The 16,190-nt window shown below is 28.3% G+C and overlaps 1 protein-coding gene across 3 annotated transcripts in view; it reads right to left on the bottom strand.

The window, feature by feature from the left end:
* Positions 1 to 14,036: 14,036 nt before the first annotated feature.
* The window catches only part of LOC136977856 (uncharacterized), a 76,542-nt gene continuing 74,388 nt past the window's right edge, over positions 14,037 to 16,190 (bottom strand). For all 3 annotated transcript variants that reach the window (XM_067273441.1, XM_067273442.1, XM_067273443.1), the window contains one exon: positions 14,037 to 15,929. In XM_067273441.1, coding sequence (XP_067129542.1) covers positions 15,743 to 15,929 — 187 coding nt within the window. In that variant the 3' untranslated portion in view covers positions 14,037 to 15,742. The remainder of the gene's footprint in view (positions 15,930 to 16,190) is intronic.

The raw sequence follows: 16,190 nt of genomic DNA, 5'->3' as shown, positions 1-16,190 counted from the left end.
TACCCAGGATGCATGCCGTGACTGTCGTGACGTCACGACTGGACGAGGACGCGTCTGCTAAGAAGGCAGGTGCGCAGAGAAAGGAGAAATGTCTCTACATTTTATCCAGAAAATTCTTAGAAGTTAGGCGAGAATCATGTATTTTCCACTTATCTTAAGCTTCCGAAATGAGTTATGACCTATTGGATCCAGTTTGATTAGATGAAATGTAAGGGTATTAAAGATGAAGGGATTAAAAATACGAGAAGGTATCTGCTTCTTTTCAGATAAACTGTAAAATTAGATGAGAAATTATTTTTTAAAAATTCCTTCCAGTTTTATTATTTATTGATGTAAAATATTTTTAAAAATTCACCAGATTTTAATACCTTTTTTTTTTCTTTAAAAAAACGAACTTTGTACGGAATATGTCATTCCAATTTTTGTTTTTTGGAGAAATAAATTTAATTATTTCTTGGAATTTTCTCCTGTTTCTTCTAAAAATGAATGTTTAATACGTGAATTTGGATTAATATACAGTAACAGCTTCAATGTTTTAAAAAAATTGCACGAAAAATAATAAAAGAATAGAAAGTTCAACAGACTATACATCGACATTGAGTCAATAAAGGAAATCCTGAGAGAAGTTATTTGAGTCAGCGATGCGTATTACCATATAATCCGACAAAACATTTGTTTTAAGGTCTCATTATGTTAGTCGGATTTTTAAATTCGAAAATGAATACATCTACCTTTAGAAAATTAATCGATCTCTTATTTACTTATAAACACAGTAACTTATAAAAGTTACTGTGTTTTACAGGCTTCTCATATAGAATGTACTCATTATTAGATTCAAATAAGAGTAAATATGATATCTAGTGTCAAAATTGTTTCTTTTTCGAATTTAAATATCATTCACGCTGTAATTAATTGATCTAATTCCTATAAACTTTGTAGAATTAGTCTAAGATACTAGAAATGAATGCATTCTAGATTTATCATTGGCTACATTAACAAATAATATTTAGAGGAAAAGTTCGATAGTTTATTTGTTAATGTCCTGAATATTTTTGGATGTAGGCCTAAACCTGCAATTTAAAAAAATTGTAAACCTATAAATTCCAACTGTCATCCGTCTGTCTGTCTGTCTTTCCTCAATCTCGAGAATGGAGTTATATAAATAAAAGTCAAGATGACATACCGAAACCTTAGGAACAGGAAACCCCGATTAACTATATAGAAACTTCCGATGCAAACCGGAAGTCACGTTATTTTAATTCAAAGCTTCCCCTGAAATGTGTCAGATGGATGACCGACACGATTCTATTGCTAACAGAAAAAGTATGATGTAAGGGGCCTTGGTAACAGGAAAAGTGTAATGTCCAGGGGCAAGACACTTCTAATTTGAGGTGGCGAGCATATATTTTAAATTAATTAAATTTTAGAAATATGATTAAAAATTGCAGGCCGACATTGTCACGATATCACAGTAAATAATTGCTCGTTCAAACTTAAAAATGTGTGTGAATTTGAATAAAATCTGATGTGGTAGAAAGAAAATAAATAGGGATCCATTTGAAAAGAAAATATAGAAATAACCTCCAATTTCTTTTCTTGTAAAGACGAGAAATAAAAGTATGTTTTGTACTAAATTAAGAAAATTTACAAAGAAAAAAAAGAATGAAAGAGATGAGAGACAGGACCGTCGAGAGGGAGAAGCGCTGAATAATTTTTCTCTGGGTCCGAAGTAAACTTAGAGGCTGTAGTGGTTCCTATCCCTATAAAATTAATGTTTTATTTATACTAACAGAAAATAAAATCTTTAAAACTACTTTTTGTTAATGAGGAAACATTTTACGTGGTTAAAAAGATGGCTAAAGGAGCCCACGAAGAGGCAAAAAGGCCCGCTTTACCGTGTCCCATACAAACTCTCGACGGCTCTAGTGAAAGTTTATTAAATATTGATACTTAATAAGCGAACCGAGAGTAATAGAAGCACAGATGAGAGATTGAAATATTGGAAATCAGTGAGAGAAAACAGAGAGAACACTCTTACAGGATAGCAAAAAGAAAATAAAATCAAAGAAGAGAGGAGGACAATAAGAATGATAAGAAGAAACAATGCCTAGCTGCAATTTTTAATCATTTTTTAATCTCAAAAATTAGTTGTCAATTTCCCAAACAAACCTGAAATTCCCTCTAACACTAACAGAATTATCCCTAAAAATATCATTGGCCTCAGACCATTAAGTTTATCTGTCCTCTTGAATAAATTTGAATTACAAAAAACTTAGGTATTAAAAAAAATAGTCAATGGTAATTTAGAGGTAATTATTCAAATTTTGATACGAATTTTAGTAATTTTTAGGGCATTTCACTTTTTAGTTTAACACATCTTTGATAAGTCATAAGCTAATTGGAAAAATAGAAATTCTGAAATAAAAAATTCAGCAACAAGTTGTTTAACTTTCTCAGCAACATTTGGTACCGCCATCTGTTACGATATTTTATTAAAATGAACTTTTTATATTTTTAATTATTATAAAATGGCAAACAGCTTAATTTTTGCTATTTTATACCAAAAGAATTGTAAATGCTAATAACGAATAAAATCGTCATTCAGTCAGACCCTACCGGAGATATGACACGATCCCCTTTATCTCCCCACCCCTCGACCTTTAATCGCCAAAATTTAATAGCATTAATCCCTCTAATAAACAAACCTCACTGCAAAATTTAGACAAAAAGCACGGGAGTTATTAAGCTTTAAACAGGGTGGACAAAATCGTGCCCCCCACACCACACATACACACACAAATACTAACATCCATACATACAGAAAAAAACCCTCGAATGTTTTTGCATATCTCGACGATTCAAGGATCCCGGAGTCTAAAATGTAAAAATCTCGAGGGTTCATTTTTTCCCTCTGTTATGTAGGCCTATAACAGCCAGTTTCGGCATGACCCTAGTGAATGAGACACTAGGTACTGGACACAGACGATGATGTAGGTTTGAACCTTCGAAGTTGTAGTTTTTTTAATGTATAACTATCTAATTTTGCCGTATCATTAGCATTATTATTACTATTATTATTCCTCGCGTTTAAAGCTTATAAAATAAGATATTAAAACTTGTGACGTCATTTCCCGTTTAGCGAAAACAAGCCTCTATAGATTTAACTCTTGCCTCTTACTCGGCGATCGCCACTACTGAACATGAAACTTCCAAATTCTTATAAGCTAAACACTAAATTTTTAGAAATGTTTGAAAAGTGGGCCCTATTGTTTGGATGAGGAGCTGTTTGTTTAAGGCTACGTGCTCGCCAAGTTTCGTTTGAATCGGAGACCCAAACTTCTGGCCCTCTCCTTATAAGTGACAGTTTAAAACGTTATATTTGCTTTCTAGAAGCCAAACAGATCAGGTTACCAACACTTTCACTAATTAGTAAAACTGGTGGCGATAACAATATGAAGTAGCGAAAAAAATTAAAACTGGTGAAATTGTGGCGATATTTTTAAATTTTCCAGAGCGACCCCTAATATATATATAAGCAACTATATCTAGTTATTCTGTTTACTGAAAGCTATTCTCTGAAGATGAAATCTGTAAACTTTATGACTAAAACACGAGCGATGATAGAGCCCATTCCTTAGGGCAGGGCATAAAGGTCGGGGGCGAGAATTGTGACTCAGAAGCTTTTCGATAAAAGTCATTCTAAAAACTATGAGTAATTACAACTAATTATTTATTACTCGTATATCTATAAATAATGCCAGCTCAAACTTCAATGATTTTCTCCGCCAATGTTGGAGGAACACCGTAACTGCGCTTATGATTAAAAAGTACTGTACGAGTCAAAATATTAAATACGTTTATTAAATTACCCTATTTAAACAAAAAAATCACATTTTAAATTTATTAATTTCTTCATATGATTAATTTAATTTACAAAAGTAATGATAGGTTTATTGTTTATAACATAGAAGAATTTAACTCTAAGATGAGTTATCAATAAAATTGAGTTAGTCACGTTTTTAACTTACGAATAGAATAAGAATAACATACTGACATTTTGTTTGACATTTCTTTTCACTTTTATTTTAAAAAGCTATTACAGATTTAATAATAATATAATATTGAATACATGGATGTACAACATGAATCAAACTGTCCAAAAAAATTTATTTTTAATCAGTCACCAGCTAGATCAATCTGCAAATCCAAACCTTGGCACGTACAAGTATAACAATTGCACAGTTCACAATACGCTATAAGTCACTTTTTGCAGTGTACGTCATACACTGTATGATATTTAACATCTAAATAGGGGGCCAATTTCTCATAGAAAGTCCTCCCGAGTGGCAGTCTCCCTTGGCACATCGCCCACGTGTTGCGTTGACTGTCCCATCAATCAATTAAATGTGGATACGTTAGATCAAATAGCACGAAACTATTCTACAGACTTATACGATGCTGGCTTATGACATACATGGGTAATTCCACAAATTATAATCGTAAATTGATCGAGATATTTAACTTTGCATCCTCGACCATGACTGTATTCTATAATCTACTTACGAAACCCCTGAAAAAATTTATTGACGTAATTATTTGTTTCCAAGCTGGAAAATTTTCTGTTGACGCTCCTGTTCCGAGCCCTTAGAGCTGGCGCCCATGGATACTTCGTTTTATGATAAATTAATTCCAATAAATATGTAAAAGTAGACAATATAACGCACAGAACATCATCAGTTTCTATTTTACTCAAATAAGTTCAAAATAATTGAATGATTAACGGATTTAGTACGTCGAGTCATTTCCAACTATTTTATGCATTAGTGTAAAAATAATCGGTTATAAATCTTACGGTTAATAAATTATATAATAGATCAAAGTATGATAAGTACAATACATAATATAGAATAATGTAGTCTAAATGAATCGTGATTTTTGCCAAATTTCGATTAAAGATATAGACCTAAATCATACATCAATTAGATTTTAGCAAGACTAAACTGACAAGAAAAATTTTATTAATATTATAAAAATGTCATGTACTGTACATGTCTATGATTAATTGATATAATAAGAATATATTTTTTGTTTTTTTTTAAATTTTTATTATGTTTTAAATTAAAATTGTTATGTAATGTACAGTACATAATAGCGAACTTGTTTTGAAAAGCTGACCTTTAGGCTGGGTGAGGTTTAAATATTCTGACTAGTGGATGGGGCAAAACACATATTGGGGTCTATAGCAAATTAAATTATTACATTAAAGCGAATTAAACGAAAAAAATTGTGTAGGGACCCCTACTTCCTCAGAGCTTAGGGAAATTTTCTCCTTTCCCCCCTTTGGGAGTCCCTGCTCTGACATCTAAAACAATCGGAGTCTGTTAGGTTTACTTATTCTGTGACCCATTACTTTTTCTTTAATTAAATATATTATAAATAGACTATATACATAGTATATAGTCTATTTATTATGTATACTTATTATATATTAAATTATTTATAATACAGTATGTAAAGGCTTATAAGTATATGTGCGTGTTTTAGATGCATTTTTTTAGCTAATTAAAACTTTTATATTTCCTAAATAATATTACTTAATTGATCTTATTAAGCGTTTAAACTTATTTTATTTAGCGAGGAACAAATTATTTTAATGGCTTAGGCTAATTAAATATTGTTTATTTGTATTCTCACAAGGCAAGACCAAATTTTTGTTCATTAATAAAAAGCGAAAATATTTTATCCACGACTGTTCTTATATAATTATAAATACTGTCAAATATGCTACGAAATTAAGAATTAATGGCATATAGACAAAGTGTTTGCGGTTCTAATTATCTTTTCTATTATTCCCAGAACTCGCTTAAATACGCCTATATTCGACTACAAAAGCAACAATTTTCATACGATTCTATTAAATTAAAGCTGGGACGTCGAGAGCTTTATATGGGGTCGCTAGAAAGACCCCTTTGGCCATCTTTTAAAATGAAATGCTCATAATGTTTTATTTATTTATTTATTAATAAAAAGCAGTCTTAAATATATTTTCTGTTAGTAAAAATAACGTTAATTTTATAGGACAGAAACCACCACAAGCCCTAAGTTTTCTCCATCTCCCCTCAATGGCCCTAACTTAAGATATGAATTATATGTAATCTAAGAAAATTGTTTAATTTTAACATTTTAAATAATTACGTGAATTATAAATCTGTTCTATTCATTTTGAAATAATTTATTGTACCTTTTTTGTTTATTTATTATTTATTATTTCATATATAAAATTAAATAAAATGTTAGTAAATAGCTTATAAATTAAACTAACAGACGACCGGATGGCCGAGCGGTTAAGGTGGCAGCCTACCGCTCTGGGGGACCAGGAATCGAATCCGAACGGGTCGAATAATTCCCAGGATTTTTTCGGGGGGTGGTCCGTTCGGATATGTCGGGCCCCGTCCCTCACCACCCGATCGCCCCATTGTGGGCCTGGCCGAACCCATAAATGGGCCTACTAAAATAGGCCCTCTTAGTGCCCACAGGGCGGAAAGAGTTTTAAAAAAAAATTAAACTAACCATTTATAATTGAAAGATGAGTTATATAAATAATAATAAAGGTAAGGTGATTCTATATTAAAGAGAGAAGAGTAAAAAAGAAGATTTTTAAGCGAATTCGACACGAAAAGAAAACAAGATTCTATTATATTTTTATTTTGAAATAAATTATTGTTTTATAATTCATATAATTTTTGAAATATTTTCTCTGCAAGGATTTGAGTATTATTTTAGAATTTGACAGCAAGTAGAGCTTATATTTGAAGTTATAAAATGTTTATGAAAGCAAATTACAACGGCGTTTGTTTGATTAAAAGCATGTTCAATAATGCAAGTTCCAAAATTAAAAGCATGTTCAATAATGTATGAATGAAAACAAGACGCAAAGTTTAACATTTTAATATTGAATATACTCAAGAATTAACTTATTTAAAATCTTATTTTTATCAACGTTTTATTTGGTAAATGTAAAACTTCCGTTCTAATTTTGATCGTAATTTACAATTATAGCTCATTTTAGAGGATAAATTAATAATTGAGGGCCAAAGTGAAAAACTTGTATAGTCCCGATATTAATAGGGATTACATACATAAACACTTTCATATTTATCAGTCCGATATTCGACTTTTCCCAGCTTGATGTGAGTGATTATTATTAATTTAATCTGTTAAAAATAGGCTTACATTATCTAATAAAAGACTAAGACGTAACACGTCACAAAGAGAACAGGGCTGTGAAGAATGACGTATTTTTCTCTTTACAGCCAGCACTATTAGCTACAGTCCACGTATGAATAAGTAGCCTAAGTTTATGTGATGAAAGCCAAAGTATATATTATGTATACGGCGTATTGGCACTGCTGCACTAAGCTGGAAACTGTTATATTTTGTAAGGGGCTTGCCCACCTCGTAGCCTATGTTACTGGATACAAGAACTGAATTATTTGTACTGTAATTTTAACGAGATAAACAAAAATTGATATATTTTTATAATATATTTCTTATATTTAAGAATTTAAAGCTTTGATGTCGTAAGGACGTACAGTGTACGTTGCAGAATAATTTTGAATAATCTGTTCGTGCAACGTACAAATTAAGGTCGTTATCAATTTATTTTAATATTTTTTCCGATAATTAAAATTAAAAATCAATTACTTTTCATTCAGAGGAAATAAATAAGAGCATAAATATTTATTTTAATGCAAATCACATAGCCTAAAGCATTAATATTAATTATTTAAATTTATCAATAATTATATTTTAATTCTAGAGATTTTTGTTTAAATAATCTATTGTACGGTGTCAATTTTCCTAAATTATTCATTTATAAATATAAAAATTAACGATTTATAACCTTAAAATTCGCTTATTTCGGTTAATTATAAAAGGTAATGTTACCTATGGTTCCAAAATGGCGGCTCGTCTCTGATTCCAGCAAATAGAAGAAAGCAAACAGTGGGGACGCACGTTCTAACCTAGCCTAACCTATTCTAATAAATTACCATAATTATTACCAACAAAATTATTAGAATAGGTTAGGTTAGAACGTGCGTCCCACTGTTTCTTCTATTTGCTGGAATCAGAGACGAGCCGCCATTTTGGAACCATAGGTAACATTAACCTTATAAAATATTAACATAATTCTGAGAAATATCAGGGAGAATAAAAGGTAGAGTTTTGTCTTAAAATGCATAGTATCTAATCATTTCAGAAAATAATTTTAACTGTAATTATCAAATAGTATATCGGGTGTTTTCAGTTTAAGAAACACAATAACTAATCTCAATTAATTACGTTTAAGTAATTAATATGTAGACGTCAACGTACGGTTTAATACGTCACGGTATCAATTGCTCTTCTCTCGTTATAACGAGGTAAAAGAAATGATTCGTAAATTACAAAAATAATTTTTCAACAAAGAATATTTTGTAACAGTCTATTTGTTTGAAGTAATTAAATATTTGCGCAAAGAACGTTACGAAAGAAGCGTTATATCGAGTTCATTAGCCTACGTTTCAAAAAAATGGAGTTCTAATCGTCATTTATTTGTGTTTACTACTTAAAAATTCAGATTTTTAAGCGGCTATAATTTTTTTTTTAGCTCAAATAATTAGTGATGCAACAGTGCTTATGCTGGTGTACAGCACATGCACTGTTCTATACAAGTGTTTCTCAACCGGAAGTTCGTGGACCCCCGGAGATACGCGTGTCGTAAAGGATGCCAGTAACGCCATTGTTTAGAAAATGAAGCGATCACACAGATAATATTTTATGTTTACCGTATTATAAATTAAAAAAATATATATATCATCTCTCTGTAACTTATCTGCGAGTCTATCTTAAATTGATGGGGACATTTTAAGGGATTACTCACAGAATTAGCGACATTTCTAAGAGGTTTTCGCTTCCAGAAAGATTGCTTAAATATTTTTTTTTTTTTTTATTAAGGATAAATTCTGAGATTTCAACTTTATTTCTATGATAAATTCTATTGCTTTTAGGATAAATTTTAGGATTTCAACTTTATTTGTAGGATAAATTCTGAGATTGTAACTTTATTTCTCAGACAAATTCTTTTTTTAGGACAAATTATAAAATTACAACTTTATTATTATTATTTTATTTTTTTTAAGATAAATTCCTTACATTTAACATATATTCTGAGATTAAAATTTACATTCTTTACTTTAATCCCATATTTATTGTTAAAGATTGACCTCTCTTAAATAGTGTAAAAACATTGAATATCTGATTAAATGCCTTTCACTACATCAACTGTCTCTAAAGACATATTTAATTATATCTTGATAATTAATTTTGTTTACAACAAAGGAAAGTAGTTAAAAAGAAAACACGACTATCCTTATCAAGAACTATGAGCATTTTCGGTTTTAAAAACGGTAAATCTAGACTGGTGGCCTGTTTCGGTTATATTTGATGGATTTATCAGCTGTATCATTGTGTGATTTACACAACCCAAAAGTTGTAACTCTGCAATATTTCTTAAAATAAAATACTTAGTCTATACTTAGACATATACTTAACGTAGCTTGAAACTTTAACTTTGTTATCTGACAGAAAATTCTATAAAATTATAATCCATTTTTAATTATTTTTTGCCACATAATCGGGACCGGCCGGAATTTTTTGCGTGGGCCTCGAGATAAAGTTATTAGTTGGACCCCAAAAGATTATTTTTTAGTAGAAAAATCATATAATTTTATACTTGACAAAGAATCATAGAGAACGAAAAAGTTCTATTATCAAATTTTCTTAGAAATTCGGTAGTGTGGGGGGTCTTAAGCCCGAAAAACCGACGCCTGACCCGGTCCTGCACGTAATAATCAATAAAAGCGTAGTTTTAATTACGTTTATTAATAAGAGATATTTTTATATTTTAAAATTATTTTTATGTTTTTTTAATAAATTGGCCATATTTATTCTTTTGAAATCTGATAATTAACAGAATAATATACGTTTTAATTCATTTATTTACAATTTTAACGATTAATTAGCGCAAAATAAAAAAAAATTGCTGGAAATAGTAAGTAAATTCATTATTTTTTAAGTTATTTTTCAGAAATTTTGTCATTTTTTAATCAAATTTTACTGATTCATAAGGATTAATTATATGCTATTTGAAAGGAATAAGTGTTATATGACCACAATTTCTGCATAGAACAAAATTCAGAATAATGAAATAACACGAATAAACTGAATTTTTAAATATTATTCTTTTATAAAAATGAACTTTTGCTAATTTGAAATGTTAATAGCAGAGAGCTGAATTATTAAACCAGTCGCCATTTTGAAAACAAAATGGCGGACGAGCACGAAAATCTCGCCGTTGTTCTCGTGTATCATACATAACGTCACAGGTAACATTCTCACGCCACGAATAATTTTCTATATGTAGAGCGTAACAAATTCTTCACAAATTACAATAAATAAATAATAGTTGTAATAAGTATATAAGTTAATAATGTTCAAAAAACTACTTTGCAACAGTGACGCACTCCAGAGCCGAGTTTTAACTGATAAAAATTTTTTTAATGCTAATTCGATAAAAATCCCATCTTATGTGACTGCTACTTCATAAGACACATTACAATATAAATAAAGAAACAAATGAATTTAATTAGGGAAGAGATTTTTGGTAAATTTTCTAGTTTTTTCCCTCCTTTTCTTTTGAGAGTGACAGGACTTCTTGGTATCCTTAAAGGAAAAAGAAAGAGCCTTGTAAAGCAGTGGAGCATCCAGAGGGGTCCCCCTCTGGATGCGCCACTGCTTTATATTACAATTTGTCGTTTAGTATTTTATATTCTATTTGTGATTTCAAAGTAGTCCAGATTATCCACTAGGCACTCGGATCTCGAGCCCCGAAATTCGAAAAAATAAAGCAATTTTACTGTTGACTGTTGCAGTCCTATATCATAATTTATAAATAATTCTATAGCTGCAATTAGACATTATTAGTTTATGATGTAATATTATGTAGATGGGCCTTAATCTTCTGTGCCTAGGGCCCGAAAGGCCTTTATCCTTCAAAGATTTTAAGTTTAAATTTCTGAATTTTGTTTTTTTGTTTGTTTTTTTTAACAAAATGTAACGACATTGTCCAAACTTTTCATTGTACTTATCAATGAGCAACTCAGCAGGAAAGACTTTCAAAGTATTCAATGAATTGACATCATGCCTATTTATACTCGATGTCGATATCGTGGCTTCTGACAGTTAAATTTTGTGATATTCATCAGAAATTTGCGAAATATCCCGATAAAACGTGGAATTATATTCATAAAAATATTAATTTAACAAAATAATTTTAATGACAAAGAAAATAACATTAATGGTTCTTTAACAATATTTGGAATTTTTGAATAACGTCATAAATCAAAACAACCAAAATAAATAGCAGTTATAGTGTCGAAAACAAATACCAGATGGCGCCCTTAGTTCGTACGAAAACTATGACGTTATTCTACATAAAAAAAATTATATATACTGTACTATATATATATATATATAATATATATATAATTTTTTAAAAAGTTACATTTGTATATAATCAAAAATAAACTGTATATTAATTTAATATTTTCAATAAAACGTAATAATTATTTAAAATATAATTTTTACTAATTTATTTTAATAATAATAATTTTTTATTTTTCGTTTAAACATCGTAAAAATTATTGTGTGCAAAAATTCGTTTACATTTAGAAATACTTCTACAGTAACTTTTGTTACTTCTCTTTGTTGTTATTTTTAGCTTCGACGATTGAAATTTTACATTTTCAGCGGTAGCAAACCTAAGAGAACGGAGAGTAACACTAAAGTTCAACTACTAGATATTCGAAATCGAATAAATCTATAAAAGACGACTGCGAAAACTTGTCAACACGCCACAAAAAAAAAAAAAAAAAAAAAACGGAAAATATCACAATGCCGGATTGAAAGATATCATATAATCCGTAGAATATCGAAAAATTTTGTACCTTACAACACCGAAATTGAACTTTACAATATTTACCCCCGACTCTATAATCGATATTAATAAGCTTTTCCCCCTTACTTTTACAAATTTAAAACAAACATTTAATTAAATAAATATCTAAACGTTTCTATTATTTATTGTTAATTTATTATTATTATTATTATTATTATTATTGAATAATCGCGGTGTATCCCGAAGCCCGTAAAGCCTTAAACCCGTTCTATCTATAATCATATCGAACATAATAGTTACTATTTTTAGAAGTTCGGTTTCTCTCTATTCTCTTCTTTCTCTGTTGGATATCTTTGTCCCTTTTTTTAAAAAAAATGACAAAATATTTAAATTAAAATCTTATTATATCTCTCTTCTGTTTTAAAAAATAGAATATACCTAATCATATTTGTGTTATATGTAGTGTAGTCTGTATAGATTTCCATTTGTTTGAATTTCCGTGTTATGCCGCGCTTCGATATCTACTATAGTATATAATAATGATGATAATGATGATTTATGAATATAATATAGATTTACTATGAATTTTTCGACCTAGATTTTTAAATCGCTTCGTTTATAGATGAGTTATGACTGAAATTTTATTTCAGGCCCGAATTTAAATGGTTATCTACATATGTAAGAAGAAAAAACTATTTTTTAAATGAAATAATACAAAATGATTCGTTTAATTCGTTGTTTCTCAATCTATTTCTTTTAATTGATCTATTTTAACATACTGGAAGACTTTTATAGGGCCTATATAAGGGAAGTTTGAACTTCTAGAAATCGCGATCTACTGGTTGGAAACGCTACTGTTTAATTTCTAACCAATCTTTTTTCAACCAGTTAATGTACATATAACAACAATTTATATATCCAAATCATAATTTAAAGTTTTGGTGCGTTTAATTAAATTATTTTTGATTGTTTCTAGCAAATATTCAAGTTCATGTGAAGATCATATGAAAATTTGTTACAGATTTTAATCTTTTATTCACTTAAATAACTTTTCATGATTTGTTTTCTTTTTTTTATTTTGCTTAAAGGTTATTTTTTCTTTTTATTTTTTGCATAATTTGCCAGTAATATCACTTCTAGACTTATTTACATCATATTTGAGCTATTTACACTTGATTTTAAATTAGCGAAACTGATTTAAAAGTTCAAGCTTTGTAAATATTTGCATAAGAGTAATTTTAGAAGATTTATATTTAAAAAAAAATTTCCACAACTAAATTTTTATATTTTTCATAATAAATTGACCAAGGATATTCAAACAAAATATATTTTTGATAAAATTCAAATCAATTTTGAAATTTATAGAAACATTTTTAACTTATGCATACTTGTTTTCATTTTAATAAATTTATATATTATAGTTTGGGGAATTTTTAAGTATTTAATTATAAAAAAACCACTAAGAAATGGTAATTTTTATTCAGTAGACAGGAAAAATTTTAATATATAAAATTTTCCTGATAATATACATAAAATAAACTATGTAAACTTTTATAATATTAAAAGTTTACATAAAAATATATTATGTATACTTTATCAATTTTAAAGGAAAAATGTCTGATATATAAATTAAGCATTTTCTTGTCTTTAAGATGTATAAAATGCCAAGATTAAAATATTGTTTTATTAGTGTTTTCATATTTTTGAATGGTTACCAAAACATAAAAAAAATTGACTTTATGTATTTAATAAATGATCAAAACGGAAAGTGTAGTAATTTTTTTATATTTATATATATTTCATGATAAATTTTATGATATATAATCAATATTTTTCTGTTTTAATTTGTTCAATATGCTCATTAATCATTAAAATAAAGATGATAAATGCTGCAATACGTTGTACGGTACTTGCACGGTAACGACGACTAGTTAGCATTATCAATACAACTGATTTATGTACCATTTATCATCTTTACTTCTTTCGTATTGTCTGTATGAGATATATGTAAATTCGAAATAAGAAAACTGATCAGAGATAATATTCAAATACAACATTCTATTATATACCAACACAGCTGACCGAATCTACAGAAATCTTCCATCCACAGTAATGTAGAAGTATACAGAAAAACAATTCGTAGCAAGGATATCGTGCCTTTTTTTCCTGTTTCCGATGATTCTTTTCATCTGGAAATGACAATTAAAGAAAAAAGCATACACAAGTTTATATTCTGATTATTACAATTCGGTTTGATTTGTACAAATAGTTTTACAGCAGTAACTTTTTTTCTTATGTTATGCAAACCAAATTTTTGAGAAAAACTTTCAATCAGGAATATAATTATGGACAATGGACAAAGATATTTTTTTTATCACTGTATATATAATGAGGCACTACTATATATAACTATAATAACTGTATTAATTTAATGGAAGATTAAAAATGATGTTTTGAAAGGAATGTAAGTATAAAATTAAAAAACAGAAATAATGATAGAATAGTCAACAGAGTGGAATGGGCAAAAAAACTCTGCAAAATAAGAAATATCTTTTAACATAATTATTGATGCTGGTGATATGAGGATGAATATCATTACTAAAATTCCAATAGTTACTATAATAGATTTTCATATTTACTAGATGCAAACTATAATTTTTAAAGAATTACTGATATAATTTTTTTTTTTTATGTTTTTATCAGCAAAGATACAGTATTTTAAATGATACATGTGAAGAGTGACTACTATAAAAATGTTCCCAGGTGCATTCCTAATATATAACTTTATCGAATAAAGTACAAAGACTAGTTTGGCATTACAAAGACACTAATATAAATATGTATGTAAACTACTTAAAAGCAATCCATTTATGCAATTTAATGAAATTCTGTCATGTTTTTAATAAAATTTACAATTTCAAGTGAGTGTATCTGGATTAAATATATAGTAAATGAGAAAGATGTATTGAAATTTGGCAGACTGCATATTTTAATACAATGTTGGTACTCAATGGAAGCCATAATTTTTCTGTTTTGACAATGAAGTAGTGTTTAAAATATTCTTTTTTGCTTTTAGGTAGTTTACATATTTAAATATATCTTTACCAAAAAGGAAAAAAAAATTATAACAAGAAAGTTATATTCCTTTTTGTAAATCTTTGAATCCTAAACTGTATATCTGCTAAAAAATACATATACTACAGGTCACTGTATCACTATGAATCACAAACAACAATAACAATTAAAAGTGATGAGGCTCATCAAGTGCAGTTTCTAGAATATTTCTCAACAATTAAATTAATGATAGTTTAGTAATTATGAGTGAACAATTTTTTTCTTTTTTTTTTTAAGATTTGGCCAATATACTGTACAAGACAATCTAGATTGATATCTTTTAATATTTAAATAAATAAATTCATTCTTAAATTAATCTACTTCTTTGAATAATTTGTTCCACCAAACCTTTGCAAACAATATCTGCTTGATATCGTTTGACAGTACTTTGCTTTCATTGCCATTCTGCAATTATTTATGAATTTATTTTTCATTTAGAAAAATTGATATAATTTTCTTTTGGTGGACATTTTTATATTTGTTACCCCTCTCAAAAAACACGAAGCTCTTAAAATAAGCTTACAGTTTCATCAAATTGAGTATATTTCTTCTTCTAGTGACGAATGTCACAAATAAGAAATATGATAAATATATTCTCACAGGAAACAAGAACCAATATAATTACACTGTTCATGTAGGATTCTTCAATATGCGTCTTTGGCGAAAATCATACACTTTGTGACAGAAAAAAATCATTTCCGAAGAGACTCTACCAGGTGGAAGTCTATCTTTACGAATATAACACTCTTCCATATCTGGTACGGGTGAAACTTTTGGTCTCGTACCTTCTTCTAACATTTTAAGCCAGGCACGATATCTAAATAAAAATAAAAAAATAATAATAATTGAGACAATAAAATAATTAAAAATCAATCGTAAAACTGAGATAATTCAATATTATCAATGTTAATTATTTAATTTCTCTATTTTTTAAAAAATTTTTTACTTGTAATATTACAAAACAATAAATAATATAAAATAAATTTTTAATTTTTAATATAACATAAAAGAAAAACAATTTAATTTATTTATACAAAAAATATTCATTTTAGTTTTCATAAATTAAATTAAATTTGTT

Source organism: Centruroides vittatus, unplaced genomic scaffold (assembly GCF_030686945.1).
Source record: "Centruroides vittatus isolate TY-2023 unplaced genomic scaffold, ASM3068694v2 contig_480, whole genome shotgun sequence".
NCBI lineage: Eukaryota > Metazoa > Arthropoda > Arachnida > Scorpiones > Buthidae > Centruroides > Centruroides vittatus.
The sequence above is the reverse complement of the archived record's forward strand: the minus strand, read 5'-3'. Positions and strand labels throughout refer to the sequence as shown.